Here is a 21,949-nt window from a genome sequence, read left to right as displayed (position 1 = left end):
AGACAATGAGCGGTGTAATAGTGTAGATTAGAAGAACATACACAGCTAGGACTGCGTTAACGTAGGCTATGACAGCTGTTCAGCTCTTCATGTTTGAGAAACGAGATGATGTCTATGCCCACATTTCGTTGCGATCATGTTTGCTGCGATGAAGATGAAGTTCCCTGGCTGAATTACTCCCTTGGATCAGGTTGTGAGATGCGACAAGACTTCAGTTCCGCTGCATAACCTACAAATACTAGTGACAACAGGCTGAGGGCGCTGTCAGACCATGGTATCAGAATTATAGCAACATCAATACCCCTGGGTATGCGTGGTAGATAGGCACCTAGTCAATAATCCTGATGAATCAGGAATATTTAGTGCTACTCAGGGATGACACAAGCGGCCAGACTGCGCACCCGTATTAACAGTGTACACCAAAATAACGCTCAGAGCTGAATTTGTTCTGGTGACGATCTGAATGTACTGAAGACAGTGTGAAGAATCCAGAACACACCGTCTAAAGCCCGTTCGGCTACGCGTGAGGAATATGATAAATGCGGCCGCAAGTACCACATCTGTTGCGAGCGAGCAGGCAAAACCCCCCGACATGAGCCACTATGACAGGTGATTAATTCAACACAGGCTTGTTTACCGGATATTATCTGCGCAACATACCGTGTAATGTTCGAAGTTCAAAAAAGCTCTCTGCGTAAAGCTGTAGGTGACACAAGATTAGTTCAGTGAGGCACCTTATGGATATCGCCTACCAACATCTCAATGCTGGTTGCTATTGAGCAGCAATCCAGTTAGCGGTACTCTCCGCAAGTCTTGAAATACTCACCAACCGCAAATCCTGGAGGCAAAATCCATTTGAGTGTATCCATAAAAATGGTAATGCCAGTCGACTCGCCAGCAGTTCCAAGCACCAGAACTCCCTATAAACCAAGTCAGCACCAATGAAGGTATAGGCTCCTTCAAGACTACTCACCGCCGGAATCACAGCATAAGCATACCAAGACCCGACTATGAATTATTATTTCAAGCGGTGAGGATGCTGAGATTGAAAACTCACGAAGATACATGCGTCGAAGGTAGAATCTATCAAATGACAGCGTATAGTGAGATGCCAATATCACATGAAAAGAAGCAGACTCACGATTGGGAAACGAGAACTGTCCCTCCCTAGTAGGATCTCCGTTAGATATATACACCTTAGGTAGTATGATAGAACATCGCTAACGGTGAGCGGGGCTAGCACCTGAAAGGAAAGATTTCAGTAATATGCTGCACAGCATCTTCAGGCCAAATCGTACCCGAATGGACCACACCCCTGACAAGAGTGCCACAGGATTGAAATAGTTGGTCACAACGTAATAATACCTTGGAGGAGTCAATCGAGGGATGGAGGAGTCGATGGGCAAAGCACACACGATGTATACATGCAAGCAACCGAATGCATTGTATCTAGAACACTTCAGAACTGTTAGGTCGCGGGAGCCTGTCGAGTAATCATAGCTCTCATGACTGACGCAAGGAAGATGATCTTTCGAAAGCAAATTAGTCGAAAGCAAAGTGTCCGCACAGGAAGATTACTGCAACGTACTGTATATCTCAGGATGAGCGGATCCCCAACATACACTCGGAAGTAACGAAATGTCTGGTATAGAGATAGCCCATACATGCTAAAGAAGTATTCAATGAGTCTACCAAGTCATTTGATGGTGGGAACGTCCATACATGAGCCCAATGAACGTTCCAATCAGTATAACGCCAAACGTGTTGTCCAGCGACGGCACCGCCAGAAGAGAAACAGGAGGCCCAACAGTATTAGACGACATTTTCTCTGAGGGAGATAGAGCACAGAGGCACTCTCGGTGCGTACAGCAACAGCCCTTCATGCGATGTGTCGAGGGTTTCTTCGTCGAAGATAGAGTTTGGTGGTCGTCACTTGATCAAACATCCATCTGTCAAGGCGGACGCCAATTTGTAAGAGTTCGGGGCGGCGCTGGCGGTAATCACCTCCCATCGTGCGTAGAGGTAGTTCTTCTTTGAAGACGCAGGAAACTCGCTGCCCTATGTTTGTCTCGATCCCTTAATCTTCGACAAGGATCAGGCTTCTGTTCGTAAGGGGATGAGTTAGGGCCGCAGCCCAGGGGGAGCGCTAGCTATAAACTATCCATCTCCACCAGTGTATGGAAGGTCTCGAATCATGATGCTCTCCGGGCGTCGAACACACATAGCCATTCTATGAGAATAAAACAGTACCGGCTGTGCTCTGAGCTTCGCTGGGAAGATAGCCACAGCCTCACACGCCTCGCGCCTTGCCTCCTGAGATTGTCCAGCTGAACCAGGGAGTTGAATGCGCAAACCTGATCCATATGCAGAGCCAAATCAACTGTGCATCAAGCTGCGTGGGGCCGACATCGAGGAACGGTGATTCATATCGCACCGGCACCTACGCACCTCATATGGACGTTCTCCTAGGCCTCGCCATGAGCTAAACTCTATCTTCACAAAGCCACTTACACTCATGCTGAACCAAATCTGCAGTCAAACGGACAGGCTGGCGACCGTATTCACGAACCCCTTACTTGTCATCTGTGTGCGAGATCCCGAGGCGTCCTCAAAGCTTGATGAACTCGGTCCATGCGACCTATCTTTAAAACACACCACAATGTTGCCGCATACGCATCCTTCATCCACGACCGTGCAGATACCGACACGCCTATGAGCCGCGAACACCGATTCTAGCATGCATCGAATAAGGGAAATATAGGGACGAGTCGGCGACGTAGTCCCGCTACCCTGTTCTATGTGTAAGAGGGAAGTGAAAGTCAAGTAGAAGGGAGAAGATGCCTGTATTTATTCAAGAGACGAAACGAAATTCACGCATATTCCCAATGCGCCACCACGAAGCGCCTCACGTCCCCTGATACGACGTCCCGGTCAAATGCGCAGAGCCCGAACCCGAGATAGAGCTCGTCGCCTCATACGAGTGTCCGCCCTGCGGGACTTTGAGCACGCGCGACGACGCAAGCGACTCCTCGGAGGGCGACCCGCTGAACCTCGACTGCCTTATATCCTCAATTCTCCTCGACCGTCCCCCGCGGCCGCTTGACGCGCGCCTCCACCGCACCAAGGCAGACCCGCTTGCCTTTGCGGCGAGCCGGCTTGATCAGCGCGTCGGTGCGGAGGAGCAGCAGAATGACAATGGAGGCGAACATCACACTGTCTGCGACGACGTAAATCGTCTTGGGGTACGTTGAGATCGCCTTACTAAAGATGATCCCGCATAGGATGGGCTAGACAGCGCGAAAGGAGGCGTCAGTATGTCGAGGGAGGATTGGAGCAAGTTTGGAATGCACCCCTAGGATCGTCTGACCAGTTGCTTGCACCAGAGAGAACGCGCCGAACGTCTTCCTTGTATCGGTCTCGCCGTGCGATTGCATGACGCATAGCGCGAGGCTGTTGACAGCCGGCATCAGGAACAGCTAAGCGTAGACGAACAGAGCTTATCCAGAGGACGTGCCTTGTCGAACTGCATCGCCTCGGCCCCCACCCATCAGTGTGTTTCGCGTATAGGTCCTTGGGTGGGAACATAACCTAGATGGAGAACGTGAGATAGAGTCGAAATCGCAGTCACGGACCATACTATCCGTGCGCGTGCATGTCTGAGGCAGGAACAGTACGAGCGAAATGAACAAATGCTCTTTTCTCACTCAGCGACTCCAAAAAAGACAACAGCGCGAACATCAAGATGATGAACGACGCGACCGCAGCCACGTAGAACATCGAGAGCCAAGATAGCAGCTGCTAGGACCTTCGTGTGTCCGTACCTCTCACCAAATTCGCCCCACCAGATAGCAGATAGAACTCCCATAGTGGTCATCATGATGGTCTGCAGACACGTATCTCCGGCTCGGGCAGCTGAGTGATCAAGATAACGCTCGGAAGGCGGTCGACGAGGGTCTGGCTCATCAACATGGTCGTCAATTGAGGGTGTAAGACCCTCTGGATATATTCGCCGGGGTGCAGTGCAACGCGATTAGACGCGGGTGGTCGGCCGACCAGCCTCACCTCTGCGGATGACGCCATCAAGGTCGTCGACGCTGCAGACATATCATAGTGGTCTTGGTCGATAGCATGGCTTCTTAGGGCGCACTTCTTCCAACGCACGAAGGGTTTTGTTAAGCATCTTGTATGATGCTCGAGACCTCGCACTACAACAGCCTGCCTGCTAGGGACGATGCTCGCAAACGGTGCGGGGAGGCGACGCTCTGCTACTGCGATGAATCTCAACTGGACTTTCCCTCAGTGCATTGATTCACGTCGCGTTTTATGGGAAGTGCAGGCGAAATGAACTGCATCGAAGTAGCCAAGAGCATTGAGAACACAGACAACATACGCCAAACTGAGGACTAGAGGGAATCCAGCCGGTAGAAAACGATGTTGGGCGGGGGAAAGCGACGCAGCGAAGAAACCAAAAAGAAGAGGAGTGGTGCGGATACTCACTGACAGTGTGCATCGACAGGTTATGTGAATCAAGGACGATGTTCAGCGGACGTGGCAGAGCGGTGTCGGCCAAAACTTGAACACGCGCAAGGCAGGCCGCTAGCAGCACGCGTCGAGAGGAATATGTAGGGAAGCACCTATCAAAGCGGACACGTCAAATATGACGCGTCCCAACACACGGCTTGACGAGTACGCATTGACGTTGACGTGTTCTAAGATAGGTAGACTAAATCTGTAGAGTGGGCGTGAGCACAGATTCACCTCGACAAGGAGAATTCGGCGAACCTTCTCCATAAAGGCGGGCGGAGATGAGTACGCGAGCTGCGGAATGTAGAGTAGAGGTAGGGATGGGTTGTGACGTGGGATTAAGCTTAAGCTTACCATCGTGGGCAAGGGTGGCCGTCAAAGACGTCGCCAGTAACGAAACGGCGTCCAGTAAGGCTCTTCGTGGTGCACAAGGAAGCAGACCAGCACCTAGCAAAGGTCGGAAGCCAGAGCGAAGGCGTCACATAGCCAGAACAAGGGTAGTAAAGGAGAACAGAAGGAGTATCAGAAGAATAGGAAAGATGCATGTATATAACTATAACTCGCAGCGTCGGCAGGAAGGTCGTGTAACATTGCGAACGACCTACACGACCGAAGATGGCCGCGCGGGGAGGGGCAGTCACAGCCGCGCGGTCTTGCAGTGAATGGAAGGGAAATGGCAAGGAGAATGAACAGAAACAGAGACAGAGGAAGACTGGTAAAGTACCAAAGGACTCACAGGAATCACTGACGTCGGCGGTCGTAGATTGAGAGCAATGACTAAGTAGAAACGGGCTGAAGACGGCGCCACGACGTTGCAGTAACCGTAGAGGGGCAGTCGTAAAGCGAGGAGACGCCACATCGGGATCGAGAAGTGATAGGAGGATCCTGGAGGAAGCGCAGGGAGCAGAATGACGAGTGCTCGACCGGCGAAGAACCAAGCGCTTACTGGGTACATTTGAACAGAAACACGTGATCGCCTGTGGTCGGGCCGTTTCAAACCTTGCCACGTCTGAGTCAATGCCTCGCGGTCCTCTTCCGTCTAACACTGGCTAAGTACGGCGCGGGCTACATCTCGCCACTTGCCAAGGCGTTCCTCTTATATGTCATCGCCTGCTTACCGCATAGGTTGAGAGCAATCGACACTCATCAGAGTCTCGAGTACCATCGAAGCCGGGATTTGAAGGGCCGTGATCATGCATCTCGAGTGTGTCTTGAATGCGTGCTGTATCATATTGCTCTTATGACGCTTACTGCTGGCATCTCACCAGCATTCCAGTCAGCGTTCTCCCTCGCATGGACTAAAGACCGATTCGCGCGCATTGGCTTGATTAGGTTCCAAAACCTCCGATTGACCTCGAACATCACGAACATGCGTCATGGAACAGAGGCTTTCGCCAGAGTGGGCCACGTCCCACAGGGGCCCTATGACCTCGTTGTATCTGGTGAGTCCGCTACCTGTCTCTTCAGTCTCTCTGGGAAATGCTGATAACGCCGCCACTGGCTTGCGATTGCTACTGCATACTAGGTCTCAGGATGTCCTGCGAAAATCGATCGTAGGACAGGCACTCGTAGTACGGCAGCGTTGGTGAACCTTACTCACTCCATATGCAAAAGCGCATCAATTGACATCCGCCAGTCATCCCTGTTTCCCCCTCATGTACCGCAACCAGTCCCTGCGGCAGCATTCGAGCCCACGCCGTCACCGTCCGCATGCCCGCCTGCTTCTGTACCAGCACCACCGCCCTCACGCCTAGGTTGCCGGCTAACGATTTCGTGGTTGACAACCCCGCGCAGCTCCGCCCTAATTCTGTTCGAGGCGTAGAGGTCTGTAATAGGCCCGAAGCCGCCCCAAACAATTAACAAACACCAACTTCGCGGAACAAGTGAGTGTGTGCCTCGAGCCTCAGACGCACAATCCCAAGCCGCTTCCATCGCAGCAGCAGCAGCAGCAGCAGCAGCGTATCTCGAAGGGGGCGCCTTCAGATATTGCCATTCCGGCGCAGACTGCGCAAAGGCAAGGCTTAGGAGAGGTGGCAAGGCACGTTGACGTGACGCGCCTTCTACTCGGAGACGTATGTACAGAGATATGCGGACGCAACCGGTCATGCAGTACCAACGGGAGATGGTCATCGTACCGAAGAACGGTGATCCTTGTCAGAGCGGACATCTTCAGCTCCATATATCAAAGGAGGAGTCTCTATCGGACTACCTTCCGACGTCGATTACAGGAATGGTACTCCTGTATATATTTCAGGGGGGCATGTCATAAGAGAGCTGACCCGAAGCGTTGTAACCGTCTTGTCCCCAGTTGGGACAAAATCGCATGACAGAAGCAGCGCCCCTGGCTCTGAAGCCACTGGCCAAGTCTACTGAGGGAACTGCTTTCGACGCCCATCGACATGTATTGGATACCTGTTCAGAGGTGATTATCAGTGGCCAAGCATGGCCAGATTCGCCTCGGGGTCGCTCGGGACTACCCCAATACCTGCCCCCCTCTAGTAGTGTCATGCAGCTTGGACAAACAATACATTGGGTTTCGGACGCGCATAGCATGCTTACAAGAGAGTATCGAATACCAATTCGTTGGCGATCACCCTGACGACTTGTCAACGCCCAGCAGGCTGAGCACCCCAGGCCAGAGGAAGCCGCTCGACGCGTCAGAGGGAACATCCAGCTCCACCCCAGAAGCAACTAGACCGCGCCATGACCTCTGGGTTCAACCATCTCCACAACATCACCGCCAGCCAACGGCCCCTCCTTCGTGATGTCCACGACACTCGAATGAGTGTCCGTCTGATGCGTACATGTCAGATATGCATGAAGAGTAACTATATCAGACGGAATGACCACTCACCGTGGCTTCAAATACATGAACTCTTCTTTCGACTACAATTGCCGGACTTTGATGAGAATGTTTATATTGAACGACGCTAACTCCAAAAGGCGACGTGTCCGTGAGCACTCCGGAACCCTTGGAGATCAAGGATCGTCTGGAGTTTAGCCTGAGCCGAATATGAGGTTAGTCAAGTAGCATGCAATATCATGAAAAATTCCATTACGCCGCCATCAATGTATTAGCATATGCTGTGGGGAGAAATCAGCAGCATGTTTCTCGCGCATGAAAAGAGACATACCCTTGGTCACTGGGATGGCAAGACCGATCCAGATCATGTTTTCCGGGTGAAGGAAAGCCTGCTCGCAGCATATGCCAATAGTGTGTCACGGTTATCCCTATATACCTACCCACTGCGCATACCAGCAAGTACTTACGAAGAACAAAGACAACAAGTTTCCAAGTCTGAAAAGATCGGTTAAAACAGCCATAATAAGCAGACTCGAGGCTTACCCTGTGAGTAGACCTTTCCGCAAAGCGTTAATACAAAGTCAACAAATGATGATGACTGTCCATCCACTTACCGGTATTTACGGAGTACATGATCATGACATCGATCATGGAGTCGGTTCTGACTTCCTGTCATCAGCAAACTTGAGATGGGAAGAATATTTTGCGTACCATTTCACACCAGTGCGACTGCGATGCAGTACATAAATTAGCACTGCGGTCAAGAGGAAGTCTGCCACGACAGCCATGGTGGACCCGGTGGATACGAGCCACTGCAAGGTTCACCATATATTACGAATCTATCGCTATATGATCCGTCCACTTACAGTGACATGAACAAATCCTGCGAAGTCTGGGATTTTGAACCTATATTGTATATTCGAATCTCGGCTTCTGTAGACGATCCGGAACATTATAATGGACCACTCACGCTTCAACTGCGGCCGCTGGTACCATCAAACCGGCAAGGATAGATCAGACGACATTGTTGGACCGGTGTCAGTACCAGTCACTTACCGATGAAGAATCCTGGATGAGCCGTCTCATGAGCAGAGATTTTCAAAAGGGAGATATACAGTAATACACCACTCCTTTTGACAGAAAAAACATGTGACTCAGATTTCTTCAGATCTACTGTAGCAATACTCAATCAGTCTCGCAGATCCATTCGGGCACCACATTACAATAGTTCTATGCTAGTTTTAGTATGTAGAGTAGTGGATATGTAGGAGATCCGAGGCGATCTGTCGCTGAATTCGTTATCAGGCCATATGCAGTCCTTTTGACAGTCACATCACGCTAGAGATCTTACCAAAAGGGGAAAGATTATCTGTCCTCGTCCAATGAGGTGCAGAGCGAGCAGATTGCGAATGAAGCGCTGGAAGGGCGCTTCGCACATATGCCTTCTCGGTCATACGTCGGTCATCCCAAAATTGTATCCCAATGTGGCAGTGTGACAACCTGTTTGATGGCAATGGCAACCATGTTGCCAGTCTCATCTATGATACTCCATTCCCCTCGATAAGGCTACAAATATACTCAAAGTTATGAGAAGAACCTAGTGACAGTGTTGTAAGTCTCCGATTTTTTATGATCACTACACTGCGGTCAAGATCTAGCGAGTGAGTCATATTTGGCCAATTTCGAGTGATCATTCCTCTGTATGAAAACATCGCGAGGGGAAGTAAGCCCCCAAACTTGTAGATATGTAACTACGATGTATAAGAATAGGAATATGAACATAAAAAGGAAGGGGGTACAGAGGAGGAACAGCGATCGGTCTTTGTCAAAAGGAGTGGTGCTGTCAAAAGGAGTGGTGTATGACTGTAGGTGTGTCTACCTATTTCAGCAGTACAAAACAACACCTGCATGATCATGAGACATGCTCTGAAAGCGGAGACATTGTAGACTTACTGCGACAGCTACCAGAATCCTATAACCCCGGCCGACTAGACTCCTATCAACTTCCGTGTCTGCTGGATTCAAGTGGACACTCACGAATATAGACTCGGCGAACGAAAAAGCTGATTTGGCTTATGAGTAAGATAGACGGTAATTGGCTAGAATAAGGTCGCGTTTCACCTCTGTGTAGCAATCATCGCTGATCCCTGCCCCGATGAGTTAGACGACAATGTCCGCAGTTATGAAAGCTCAGCGTACACCCATGAGCGGAAGAATCTGCGGAGCACCAGTCAAAACTTGTCGAACGATGGAGCTCAACATGGGTACTAGCCTTGATTGACCTGGATTGATGACCTGTAAGCCAGCTGGCGCGAGTGGAGCGACATCTGGACTCATGACGTACCACGTTCCAAAGAGGAGAGCCACGGGATCGAAGTATCTAGACACCAAATAGAAGTAACTGAGAACATCGTAAGAAAGCGTAAATTGTGTATAGTCTGAAGTGCCCTCACCAGATATGTGTGCAAAGGACAGCGTTGAATGTTTCGAGCACACTGTTCCAAATTCAAAACTCTACTCAGTGATCGATATACATCATGACGCACAGGACTAGAGCAACCTAAGAGAGTCCTATTCAACTTGTGGGACATTGCAGACAAGGAGAAATAGACGGTACCAGAGTTTTGAGGATAGCCGAATCCCCGGGGTACATGCGGAAATATCGATATGACTGATGCAATTGCAAACCATAAAGTCTACACCACTCAGTTAGCAGTAGTATTGCGATCTAGGAAGACAAACCGGAATGTACACTAGAGCAACAAAAGTGCCAATCAAGACCGCACCATACGTGTTATCTAGAGCTGGTACCTTGAGAAGTAGTGCAGGAAGACCAGACGAATCTCCGGTTGGTGAAGACGACATTGGTGCTCTTGATTCTGCAGTGAGATTGGAGAGCGTTACAGAAAGGGATAGCAAAGGGATAGCGGACCAACGCTGGCTGGATCCAGAAAAATATATAGGCAAACCTCAATATGGCCGATCAGTCAAAATGACATTGGGTTTCGGCGAAGAGCCATGGCTGTGAACAGCGATCGTCACGAGAACCTACTTCTTGAATCCGTCGCACGAGATGGCAATGTGCGCTGCCCAAGTACGCCCACAGACGTAGCACTAGATAGGGGAGACTGAAGATCATTGACAGATCACTCGAGAGATTGGGTCAAGTAGGAGCTACTACTAACTTTGCACATATGGTGACCTCAACCAGCAGCTCGCGGAGGCATTCGTGCACCCCACATACACCGTTGTGAGCAGTCAACGGCTCGGGAGAGGGGTAGATATCAAGGAATATTTCCCCTTCTGCGGGTGGGGGGGCATCTCAATCAGCAGATCGAAGGTCAGGAAGGCTTCGAGCGCGAATGATCGATGATGCGTGGACCCCAATCGCCCAGGGGAGGTCTGACGAGAATAGCATTGGCTGTTCCTTGATCCGAGTCATCACCATGAACGCTTCTCATCCGCTGAAGCCTACGATACTGAAGTGGTGGACTCGTGGCTTCCAAGGATACTCTATGTCAAGCTGTGAGACCGGAGTATGCAGATCTCCCAATGTAGAGCTAAGATGAATGCACGACCAGCGTCATATGGCAGATAGTATCTTTGATAAACCGATCGATTCAGCTCACTGACCCACACAGCCCGACAAGTCACATAGCACAATCTCTACACGACCCACAGGACACGACGTGAAACAAAACCTACAAGCCACATTTGATGAGAGGGGCGGTGCTTTCCACTTGTGCTAGCACTGTGGGGCGTGCGTTAGACTGCCGTGATGGCTGTGCTCAGGATATCAGTGTCACTGAACATCGCCTCTGCGGTCACCATTGTCGAAGATCAATTCAATGCACCCGGGGGAGGGGGGGCATTCAATCAGATGCAATACTTGGTATACGCAGCCTACATCCACAATCGTCCATCTCCTGACGCGCCCGCGCGCGCCTGAAAGTTGAAACACGACTTCTGGTATACATCATATAAAGAGACCAAAGAAGCCAGTCGGCGATGCAGTTATTCCATCTTTCTCTATCGGGAGAGAGAAGTGAACGTTAAGTAGAATGCAGAAGATCACAAAAGAATGGGACGAAGTGTCTTACGTCGGCTCCAGGCGCGCCTCCACCGGGCCGAGCTTGCCTTTGCACGCGGGCTTGAATAGCACGCCCGAGCGGAACAGCAGCACGACAACAACGGAGGCGAATATGATGCTGTTGGCGACGACGTATATTGTCTTGGGTTACATCACGACTGTCTTGCTATACATGATCTCGAGTAGGACGGGCAGACAGTGCGAAGGGATGAGTTGGTATGTCGAGGAAGGACATGGAGCAAGTGTGGAACGTGGCACCCCTAGGATCGTCTGACCAATGGCTTGGACCTGAGAGAACGCGATATCCGTCACGCCGCGTGATTGCATGAAGCATAGTACGAAAATGTTGAAAGCCCGCATCAGACCAGCACCGGAGCAGCTCAGCGTCGTCGCCCCGACGAACAGAGCTTATTCAGAGGTCGTGCCTTGTCGATCCGCGTAGAATCGGCCCCCACCCATAGATGTGTTCCACGTAGAGATTCTTGAGTTTTGGAACATAATCTGGATGAAGGACGTGAGATACATTCGAAATAGCACTCACGAACCATACTATGCGGGCCCGCGACTGTCTTCGGCAGGAACAACACGAGCGGATCGATCGAATGCTCTCTTCTTACCCAGCGGCTCCCAAACAATAGAAGAGAACAGCGCGCTGCGAGCATCCGCCCCGTCGATAGCAGACAGAACTCCCGTAGTGGTCGTCATGATGGTCTGCAGACGCGCAGCTCCTGCTTGAGCAACCGGGTCTTCAAGGCAACATTCGAAAGGCGATCGGCGATGGTCTGGCTCAACACCATGACCATCGGATGGCGGTCAAAGATCCTCTGAAGATACTCGCTGGGATACAGCGCGAAGATATGCGGGCCGTCGGCCGACCCAATCCACCTCTGCGGAGGACTCCAACAAGGTACGCACCATAACATTCTTGTTCGACAGCATCGCTTTCTAGGGCGCACTTCACCCAACAAAGGGTCCTGCTCAGAATCTTGTCTGACGCTTGAGACCCCGCACTACACCGGCCTGCCTGCTGGGGACGACGCTCGCAAACGGGGCGGAGAAGCGACGCTCTGCTGCTGCGATGAATCTCGACTGGACGGTCGGACCTCAGTGCTTTGACCCACGCCGCGATGTGTGGGGAGGGCAGACGAAATGAAGTGCGACGAGGCAGCCAAGAGCATTGGAATAAGGAACACACACGCCAAGCTTAGGACGAGAGGGAATCTAACCAGTAGGGGACAACGTTGGGAGGGAGGAAAGCGACGCAGCCAAGAAACAAAAAGCATGGCAGGAATGCAAAAACTCACCGAGGGAGTGCCTCAGAGGCTATGTGAATCACGGATGACGTTCAGCGCACGTAGGAGAGCAGAATCCGCCAGGACTTGGTAGGCGCGCAAAGGAGAATGCCGCTAGTAGCACGCGTCGAGAGGGATGTGTGGAGAAGCACGACGCATCAATTATGACGCGTGCTAACAGACGGCACGCAAAGACAATATCGAAGTGTTCAAGGATGCGTCGACTAAGTCTGTAGAACGGGCGTGAGCATAAATTCATCTCGACAAGAAGAATTCGGCAAACCTTCTCCGGAGATGCGGGCGGGAAGGGGTGCAAAAGCCGCGGATAGCAGAGTCGAGGTACATGTCGGCTATGGCGCGGGATTGAGATGAAGCTTACCGTCGGTGGCCGTCAACGACGTTGCTGATGGCGAGACGGCGTCCAGTGAGGCTCATCGTGGTGCACAAGGAAGGGCATACCAGTTGCCAGCAAAGTCCCGAAGCAAGAGCGAAGGCGCCATAGAGCCAAGATGAGCGTAGTAAAAAAGGACTATCAGAAGGATAAGAGAGATTCATGAATGGAACTATAACTCGCATCGGCAGGAAGCTCGTGTGACGTAGCGAACAACCTGCGCGACTGAAGAAGACGACCGCGCGGGGAGGGGCAGTCACAGCCGCGCGGTCGTGTGGCGAATGGAAGGGAAGTGGCAAGGAGAATGGACAGGAAGAGAGACGGAGATGAGGAAGACTGAGAACGTACTGAAGGACCTCACAAGAATATTCATGAGGATGTGGCTATAGCACCGGCAGTCGTAGATTGAGGGCAGATGGAGACAAGCGATGGAGCAAGACGGTGCCGAGACGTGACACGTTCCAGAGAGCATAGAGGGGCAGTCGTTACAGCGAGGAGACACGCCACTTAGGGACCAAGAAGTGAAGGGGGAGCACAGGGAGCAGACGGACGAGTGCTTACCAGGTACATTGCTATGAATATCAGTTGAAAAATAACACGTGATCGTCGTGCGCGGGTAAGGTCGGTTCCGGGTTGACCTTGTCAAGCCTACGCAGCCACGTCGCCCCGTGGTCCTCTGCCGTCCAACAGCTACGGCCCTAGAAACAGCTCTTATGATGCCTATCGCTGACTTTTCGAATAGAATGAGAGCGGTCGACATTGGAGCCCATCAGAGTCTCAAGGACCATTGAAGCCAATCACAGACGATGGCAGTGGGACAAGGCAGAAGAAGCCGGTATCTCAAGTGTGTCGAATGCGTGCTATAGATGGCTGTCACGACGCTAACTGCTGGCATCTCATCAGTTTCCAGTCAGCGTCCTACCTCGCGCGGACTGAAGACCGATTCGCGCGGATTTGCTTGGCGCACCTTCGATAGTCCTCGCGAGTCTAAATCCTCCGATTCAACTCGAACATCACGATATGCATCATGGAACAGAGATTCTCGCAAGAGAGCGGCCACGACGCACAGGAGCCCTATGAATTCGTTGTAGCTGGTTAGCCCGTTGCTTATCTCTTCAACCTCTCTGGGCAATGCTGATAATGCCGCCACCGGCGTGCAATTGCTACTGCACACTAGTTCTCAGGATGTGCTGCTGTGTCGACGCTGTCGAAGAACCCGAAAGTCTCAATTCGAGGCTTGAGCACTCTTTGGGGCCGTAAATCCTCCCTTAGACGGGCTCCTCGTTCCGCAAGTGTGCCTTGCTTTTGAGACATGTCACATTGTGCTCGCCCTTGCAGCTTTGCCCGATGGCAGGTCTTCATCCCCGAGTATGACTGGGTGTTCCGCACAATCAGGCAACAGAAACCGTCCTTGATATCACTACGCCCAGCGGTGGTTCCGAGAAGAGCTTCTTCTGGTCCCGGTCAGTCTCTCCGTTTCCGCGTTAGGTACCAAGCCTGGTCTCATCCAGAATAGGAAGTTGAGGACAGAGCTGCCGCACACACCCTTCCCTCTATTAAACATGCGATGAACATGCCGCAGCGTGAAGCGGTTGACGGTATGTGCGACAATTCGTGCTACAGGTTTCCTTCGTCTCATATCGTCCGCAGCCGTGGGAGCGCTTGGGAACCTGGGCTGGTTGAACTGGGAACGCTGCTTTGCGGCGGCGAAGAGAGCTGAGACGTATACCGTTCTCGTTTTATTGCTCTTATCTTTGCTCGCGTCTGTCGTAGCTTCCTTCTGTCACCTGCAAACAACTATCCGGAGTTTCGTGAACTTTCCAACAAGGACTCTGTGGGTCACGCTAGTAAGTCGACTTTCCGCCATCGCGAATGATACTGTAAGCTGACATGTTGCAGGACCTGTTCTAATCTGTTCTGCAGGGCCCTCTCCTGTTTTGAGCTATACTTCCAGAAGGTGTGGTGACGTCGTGAACTTCGTGCTGTGATCACGGAGCTCGATGCTTCTCTGTGGACGCACATGACATTGAGACGATCGATGATAGAGTAAGTACGTCTCCTATGGTACCGTCGGTTGGCACGTCTCACATCAGTGTCTGTCCTTCCAGCTCGGAGGTTCGGTACGTACCATGGTTTCAGTGGACGGTCGACTCTACGTGTGGAACGGACATACAGCCTACAGGTACCTTCAAAGCTACTGCGAACATCGACCCTAAAACAGGCGCTCGTAGCACCGCAGCGACGGTGACCTTCGCTCTTTCGTTATGCGAAAGCGTGACTCATTTGGAGAACCCAGGACTACATCGTTCCAGCGCTTGACCCTCCGAACTTGAAGGTGTTTACCACCGCGTACGTCAACCGTATCCTGACTAAACAGGACGGCGATGATGTCATCGCTACCGGCGTCGAATTCGAGTATGGCGGAGACGTGCATGTTGTTCATGCTGCCAACAGAGTGATTCTGTGCGGGTGGTATGTGAGATCACATCACGCTCGATGCACCACCTTGTCTCATGGCCATCTTCTGCAGCACGAGCAAGTCCCCACATATCGTCGGGCTGAACGGCATCGGGAATTGCAACGTATTGGAAGATCTCGGCATCCCTGTGCATCTCTTGGTGAGAATCTGCAAGACCATCTGATCTTCACCAGCTGCGTCTTCAGTACTTACAACAATTTTCGTTTCAAGTAAATCCTGAGAACTCCGCAGAGACGAAGGTGGAGCACGGTTTTGTCACAAGTGAGACCATTACGTCGCCAGAAGTGCAGACAGAGCTCCGGAGCATCTAGTACGTACGTACTACAAGTCTCTGCAACGTGCTCTGAGCTTCGTGCGTAGCATAGAAGCAGCTGGTCCCCTTTCACTTGCCTGCACCGGCGTTGCCTTCCTATCGCTCCACACGATTACCGAACGGGCGGATGAGCTGATTGAGAAGGTCGAGAAGAGGATCAAGCGGACCACGGACAAACTGTCGCCGGGTTCGAAGGAGCAGTACGAGCTGCACCTGAAGTTGCTCAATGACAAGAAAGTGCTCGACCTCGAGATCGTCGTCTTCCCCGTCAACGTGCATCCTGCAGGTGTGTCTTTCACACAATGCGGCTGAACTCCCAGTTGTGCTCAGAGCGTTGTCAGGCGCCCCGAAGCCGCACATCGGCCTCCTTCCCTCGATCGGTCACCCATTATCTCGAGGAACCAATGTCATTCGCGTTTCCTTCTTCCTGCAATGCATGCGAACTGATGCATCCCTCTTAACACGCCAGCTCGAGTGACCCTAAGGTCCAGCCAACGATCGAGCCGAACTACCTCGCGGGAGACATTGACTCCGAGATCAATTCTTCTTGGGCCCGCCAAGTTCATCTGCAAGGTTATGCAGGATGGGCCTTGGAAGGAGGTCAGCGAAGCGGACCTGATTCCTCGCGTCAACATTACCACGGACGAGCAGCTGCGCGGTACGGAGAAGCCTCTTGGGTTACTGGGTCTAACACTGACACGAGTACGTTGGTGCAGAGCTCGCCAAAACGAACGTCTCTACTACTTGGCGTGTGAATCTACTGCATCTCACTGTCCACATCTAAGATCGGTCACACCGGTTCCGTCGACACTTGAGCTATGGCCTCGACGGTTGTGAGTCTACCCGCGTCTTGTACAGTTCGGCTAGCTGTCTGGCCTTGGCGCTTATCGTCTTCGTTTCGTCAGTGTCCTGCCTGGCAGCACCTCACGACCCACGATACCCTGGTCGTCGAAGACGTCAATCACGTGAAGGGTCAACGTAGTAATGCTGGCGGCTTGGTGTTTGGAGTTGGAGAGATCGACAGCGCTATTCATTGTCTTGACGAGGTACGTCGTTACTGGATAGTTCGGGCGCGGTCTATTTCATGCCCAGCCCATCCACGCGAGTGATTGTCAGTTATTTTTTCGTAATCATACAGTAGCAAACCCCGTCCATTCATCAACCGTAACCGATTCGCTATCCTATCGCTGTGTCCGTGGGGTGCCCTGCTTTGGTGTCATCCTCGCCTTACTCCCCGCATTCCACACGCGCCTGATGTGCGGGAGCTGTTCGCTCCGGGTCGTGCCAGAGGGACAGTCGGCTATTCAACGTAAAGTCAAAGTCGTCCGGCCCAACCTGGGTTTCCCTGAACGCAAATTCCCTTGTCTCTCGAACATTGATCCCTCACTCTGGATGCTCGGCGTGCATGCCACTGTCGCATGTTTCAGACATCGTGCATGCCTTGGCACTCCCAGCTTCATCGGGGAAAGCCTCTGTGGAGAAGCTCGAAGCTAAACAAGTCTGTTCTGCTAAGCCAACATCCACGCCCTTATTCGCCTCCCTCCACGACGGATCTCATAACGCCCGGACAGTCTGTTCATCACCTATCTATCACATTCGCTGTACATCAGCAGCATATACTGTCGACTCCACCCGCGCACGCAGACAGGGCTCCCACCGTACTCTGTTTTCTCCTCGTCCCACACTCCCGAGTCGTCCATGCCAACATTCATGTGGCCTGGCTGATGTGGGCCTGCGACTTTCCGACAACCCTGCCCCAGAAGCATTCAATCCGGGTCGTACCCAGCCTAACGATCGGCACGCCCAACAACATCGTTCCTCAGTCGCCAATGGCCGCGTCGCACAAGCCCTGGCCGACAAGCATGGGTACGACACACATGTCGGAGCGACATGCTCAACATCCCCAATCCCAAGATAACATGCGATGACATCTCCACGGCGTATCTCCCTGCACGTGATGGGCACCGTATTATCTCCATTGAATCTGACAGTTATCGTCTCCACCCACCTGAACACTGCTCGCCCGCTTCATGGTACTCTATTCGTGCGTACTGTAATACACCGGTTTTGGGATCGGATTGTCCTTTTGTAGTCGTTTCTGCATCCTTGTCTATCTTCATCGCTGCTTATCGTACGCGCAAGTATGCACATACAGGGCACCTACTCTCTACTACCTTTCTCTTACGTATAAAACCTGTATACTACATGTCGTATATTAGTTTAACTGAAGTGCAAGAATTACAGGCCGCTCGAGCTCCTACGTGCCCTTGTTGAGCTTGTCACTACAGTCGACGAAGGGTGCGGTACTCAAGTACTGGCTGCTCTCTAGTAGCTCAAGAGATGCTAGGGCGTCATGGAAATGCTCCCGCAGTCGTATGCAGGGAAGGTTGGTTGATGGTAAAGATAAGCAACATTGACCCGCTAAAACGCGTGATGGATGGAAAGCATAAGCAACCTACAGAGGACCGAGACCGAGACAGCCCTAGACCATTGGTAGGAACCCACGATTAACACCGAACAATGAACAAACGCAACTGAACAGCACGACCGCAAGTAGCATCACGCTCCGGGCCCTATGCTTCGCTCCATTCGTGTCGGCGACGCTCTTCAGCGCTAACAGCATAGGCGTACACAAGTGCTACTTAATGGCTCCTCTGGTCTCTTCTAAACAAGAGCTTGATATACGACTCGAGAGCAGCGGGAGTACATCAAGGTGAAAGTCGGTGCGCCATTTGCACACCAATCGCCCGTGAGAAGATGAGTATGAACGCGCGACGGAACGAGGGAGCACCATTCCTGGGAGCCAATCGCCAAGACATAGTAGGATCCGCTCGTAAAACGAGAGAAGATTCTGGAACGCGGCCCGTCCGAGGTGCAGTCAGAGACGCACGCGGATATGGGAGCTTGGAGAGTAGGTTGTCATCCTCACAGACCCTCGACGATTAGTGAGGTTATCAAGGAGAAGCCTTCGGGAGGTTTTGGCTATGAGAATCATGGATTACATAGGGCGTGCACACCAGAGTGGATCTCGGGTCACTGCAAACGTAGCCGTCAGCGCTTGCAGGTCGGTGCTCAAACGGAAAGTAGTACGCACCTCATGAAGAGATCGAAGGTAACAGCTGGTAAAGCCCTTGTACGTCCATGCTTCTCCCCAAAGAGGTCCACCAGCTGGCACTGGTAGTGAGAGCGGGCAGAACACTGATAGGGACATCCATGATGGTTATAGACGCGTATCTCGAGCTTGGGACAACTGGAGGCCTGGCTCAAATAACAAAGTTCCGTTGCTGCATTGAGGGTAAGTCACAACTCTCGCGTAGCCACAGGGAACAAAAGATAGTGCAGAACGAGTTTGCCGCAGCCAGAATTTACGGGATCTGTGCGAGGGCGTGGAGCAGGACTAAAGGGGGGGAGAGGCGATTGCGCCACATTGAGATAGGAAAGGCAAGTACTGTTCGTACGATACGTGCTACTGTTGAGCAGTCGTGCTTGGAGCATCTCGTCAGAAAACCTCATGCGTTGTTGCACGGTACAATTGGACAACGCTCTGCCAGGGGTCTACCATTGGCAGAGAGCTATAGCGTATTCGTCGCGTTAGGACGAGAAGGTGACGTGAGCAAGGATCCGTGTGAAAATTTGGTGCCTTGGCCAGCGCGAGGCGGAACAAAATAAGCGCCTACAGCCGTGGGCGTGGGGTGGCCGGACAAGAATTGAGCACCCCTACTGACGTTGCGGTGCCAGGCGGCGCTGAACGTTCGTTGGATGATGGACTGATTGTTTACCTGCCACAACAGGGGATCTGCACAAGAGGATTGTCCGCCGTGGCTGCATGAACTCCGTCGCTAATCGAGCTCTGGGGAGTCGCCAACAATAGACAGCCAAACCTCTCCGGGACGGTCTATATCGGAGCGCTCCACCCGTACGCACGCCTCCCGGCAAGAAACCTTGTTAATCGACCCTCAGCCGACTAACCCACGGAGTTTCAGGAATCCATATCTATCAATTTGCGATTCTCCTGAGAGGTTTCTGTGTCCGAGATGCCAGTCCTCTGTGCTTCAAGACACACCGTTTGTGCGGGGCGAGATTTAGGTTTCCATAGCACCTCAGAATGCATCATTCCTAGTCCAGGGTCGATTTCGCAGGACACCACGCAACGAAAAAGCTGTCCTGCACTACTTCTCGGACTATCAAACCTAGAACCTTACTTCCCGTCGATATGCCAGCTCGGTGGCCCCGGCATGGGGCTTCCTGAAGTCAATACTCAAGTACCCGAGCGAGAGGTTGGATCACTTTTGAGCGCAGCTGAGATCATGGACGTACTTGGGAGATAGCACTCTTCAGCCAATTCTGAAACTGGCCATAGCCAATTCGACACCAGTGTAGATGGTCGTGGGAACCAACGGGAAGATTGGGGCGAACGAGTAATGCTGTTCACCTGCTTGAATCGTGAGATACGTGGGTCTAGAGTGAGCGGCCACCGACAGTATGGGGGCGATCAAGCCGGAGAAGCTGCCATAGTCCCACTCGCCACCTATAAGTTCCACTCGGAAACCGTGCCTTAGCAAAGGCGAACTTATGGGAAGAAGGTCCCTAGACAGGCATGTTCAGACATGATCCTCTTCAACTTCTCTGACATGGTGAGCATATTCTTGATTTTCCTTGCAAGGGAAAAAGTATCTCCTTGGAGAACACTCCACGCGACTACCTGGCCACTCAATGTACTGTTGGCGACTCGGACGGCTTGTTCAGATGTGACATATTGCTTGCTGTAATTTGGGACGCTTCCACTGGCAGGTCAGACCACATGGCATGCACCGCCTTGTGGATACCAATATCGCACACAATGTCTTCCGTGGGCACACTCAAACATGCAGACCGTGCATAACTTTCCACGCCTTGATACACCGCCTGAGGATCATTCGTGTACCCCGACGCCCTACATAGACGCTTCCGAGTCGCCCATCTCTCGTTGTCCAGGCCGCCGAAGTTTCGACGATGATACGCGGGAGCAGTTACCGGTGGCCTATTATCAGCTCACCAATACCAGCCTTTCCGACTGCGGCGCGCCAAAATGGTGAACTTCAACCCTATGTTGCTATTGCTATCGGAGACCCGCACTTTGGCTCGTTACATCATCCCGTTTCCGGGTTCATCACTCCCCCCTTGCTTGTTCGTAAGATAATACATATCCTGTCACCTCCCGCTCTCTTTTGTCACCTGTCTCGTTTCCTTCATAAGGGGTTCACAGTCTGCAGCTCACTAGGAATCGATGGTGAGCGCAAATACTACTGATCCTGGGGCAATGGCAGCCCCTCTTTCGAACGCCCTTGGACTCAACGACACTTTGGGCGTGGTACTTGTCTGCACCTGCTTTGGATGCATGTGAGTATATTATCATCTTCCATCTGTGTCCCCAATGCTGACTTACATTTGAGGCTCTTCGGATTAACCACTCATCAGAGATATCGCTACTTCCGGCTATATCCTACTGCCAGTCTTATCCTGAAGTTCTTTGTGAGTTTTCCATGCGTTATAAACGACTTCGCACTCAGAATATGGTTTCAATACCAAGGTCGGACGAGCACCACGGTATTTAAGAGATCCTGTACAGAGGACTCTCAGTCTAGTGGGAAGATCACTGACTGTATTAGGACTATACCTGTACAGAGGACTCTAAGAACCATATGAGTACAGTATAGTATGGGAATAGAAGATGAACATACCTCAGTCTAGTGAGAAGATCACTGACTGAGGAAAGGAAGGAGCGAAGCCAGCACTGTCTACAGCGCTGGCAGGTGGCAGTGCTTGTCTACTATAACAGGAAGGTAAGGTAATCTAATCTAATCTGACACGTCACCTGACCGCATTCCGACACTCCCACTCAAGCGCTGCCTAAGACCCATAGCCCGCATAAACCTCCAGTGTTTCTCTCGAGGTAAGGCCTTTGTAAAAATGTCCGCTACCATTTCCTCCGTAGGTACCCATTGTATTTCAGCTTCTCCTGTAGCCACCAGATTGTCGCGCAAGAAATGGAACTTTCGCTGAATGTGCATTGTTCGA

At 51.8% G+C, this 21,949-nt stretch overlaps 5 protein-coding genes across 5 annotated transcripts; 1 reads left to right on the top strand and 4 right to left on the bottom strand.

The window, feature by feature from the left end:
- Positions 1-2,905: 2,905 nt before the first annotated feature.
- DICSQDRAFT_183932 (uncharacterized protein) lies at positions 2,906-4,818 on the bottom strand (the record flags this gene model as incomplete). Its single annotated transcript, XM_007370984.1, has 6 exons — positions 4,783-4,818; positions 4,498-4,729; positions 3,515-3,588; positions 3,351-3,450; positions 3,105-3,287; positions 2,906-3,055 (listed from the first exon to the last, which is right to left on the bottom strand). The coding sequence occupies exons 3-6, from the start codon at positions 3,583-3,585 to the stop codon at positions 2,906-2,908; spliced, it is 504 nt and encodes a 167-aa protein (XP_007371046.1). The 5' UTR covers positions 3,586-3,588; positions 4,498-4,729; positions 4,783-4,818.
- A 1,359-nt stretch (positions 4,819-6,177) lies between these two features.
- DICSQDRAFT_130204 (uncharacterized protein) lies at positions 6,178-8,115 on the bottom strand (the record flags this gene model as incomplete). Its single annotated transcript, XM_007370983.1, has 12 exons — positions 6,178-6,350; positions 6,438-6,674; positions 6,804-6,936; positions 7,084-7,145; positions 7,233-7,317; positions 7,379-7,526; positions 7,584-7,608; positions 7,659-7,716; positions 7,795-7,822; positions 7,871-7,883; positions 7,942-7,996; positions 8,071-8,115. The coding sequence occupies 12 exons, from the start codon at positions 8,113-8,115 to the stop codon at positions 6,178-6,180; spliced, it is 1,062 nt and encodes a 353-aa protein (XP_007371045.1).
- Positions 8,116-11,423: 3,308 nt separating this feature from the next.
- On the bottom strand, positions 11,424-11,744 carry DICSQDRAFT_175108 (uncharacterized protein; the record flags this gene model as incomplete). Its single annotated transcript, XM_007370982.1, has 2 exons — positions 11,424-11,535; positions 11,590-11,744. 2 exons carry the CDS (start codon positions 11,742-11,744, stop codon positions 11,424-11,426), a joined length of 267 nt encoding a protein of 88 aa, XP_007371044.1.
- A 3,376-nt stretch (positions 11,745-15,120) lies between these two features.
- On the top strand, positions 15,121-16,676 carry DICSQDRAFT_175107 (uncharacterized protein; the record flags this gene model as incomplete). Its single annotated transcript, XM_007370981.1, has 9 exons — positions 15,121-15,146; positions 15,209-15,344; positions 15,397-15,572; positions 15,631-15,718; positions 15,765-15,889; positions 15,940-16,178; positions 16,234-16,272; positions 16,362-16,550; positions 16,609-16,676. 9 exons carry the CDS (start codon positions 15,121-15,123, stop codon positions 16,674-16,676), a joined length of 1,086 nt encoding a protein of 361 aa, XP_007371043.1.
- A 5,053-nt stretch (positions 16,677-21,729) lies between these two features.
- Positions 21,730-21,945, bottom strand: DICSQDRAFT_71964 (uncharacterized protein; the record flags this gene model as incomplete). Its single annotated transcript, XM_007370980.1, has 1 exon — positions 21,730-21,945. A coding segment is annotated over one exon (216 nt), but the record flags the coding sequence as incomplete, so codon positions are not given.
- Positions 21,946-21,949: the final 4 nt, after the last annotated feature.

Source organism: Dichomitus squalens (genome assembly GCF_000275845.1).
Source record: "Dichomitus squalens LYAD-421 SS1 unplaced genomic scaffold DICSQscaffold_83, whole genome shotgun sequence".
Classification (NCBI taxonomy): Eukaryota; Fungi; Basidiomycota; class Agaricomycetes; order Polyporales; family Polyporaceae; genus Dichomitus; species Dichomitus squalens.
The sequence above is the reverse complement of the archived record's forward strand: the minus strand, read 5'-3'. Positions and strand labels throughout refer to the sequence as shown.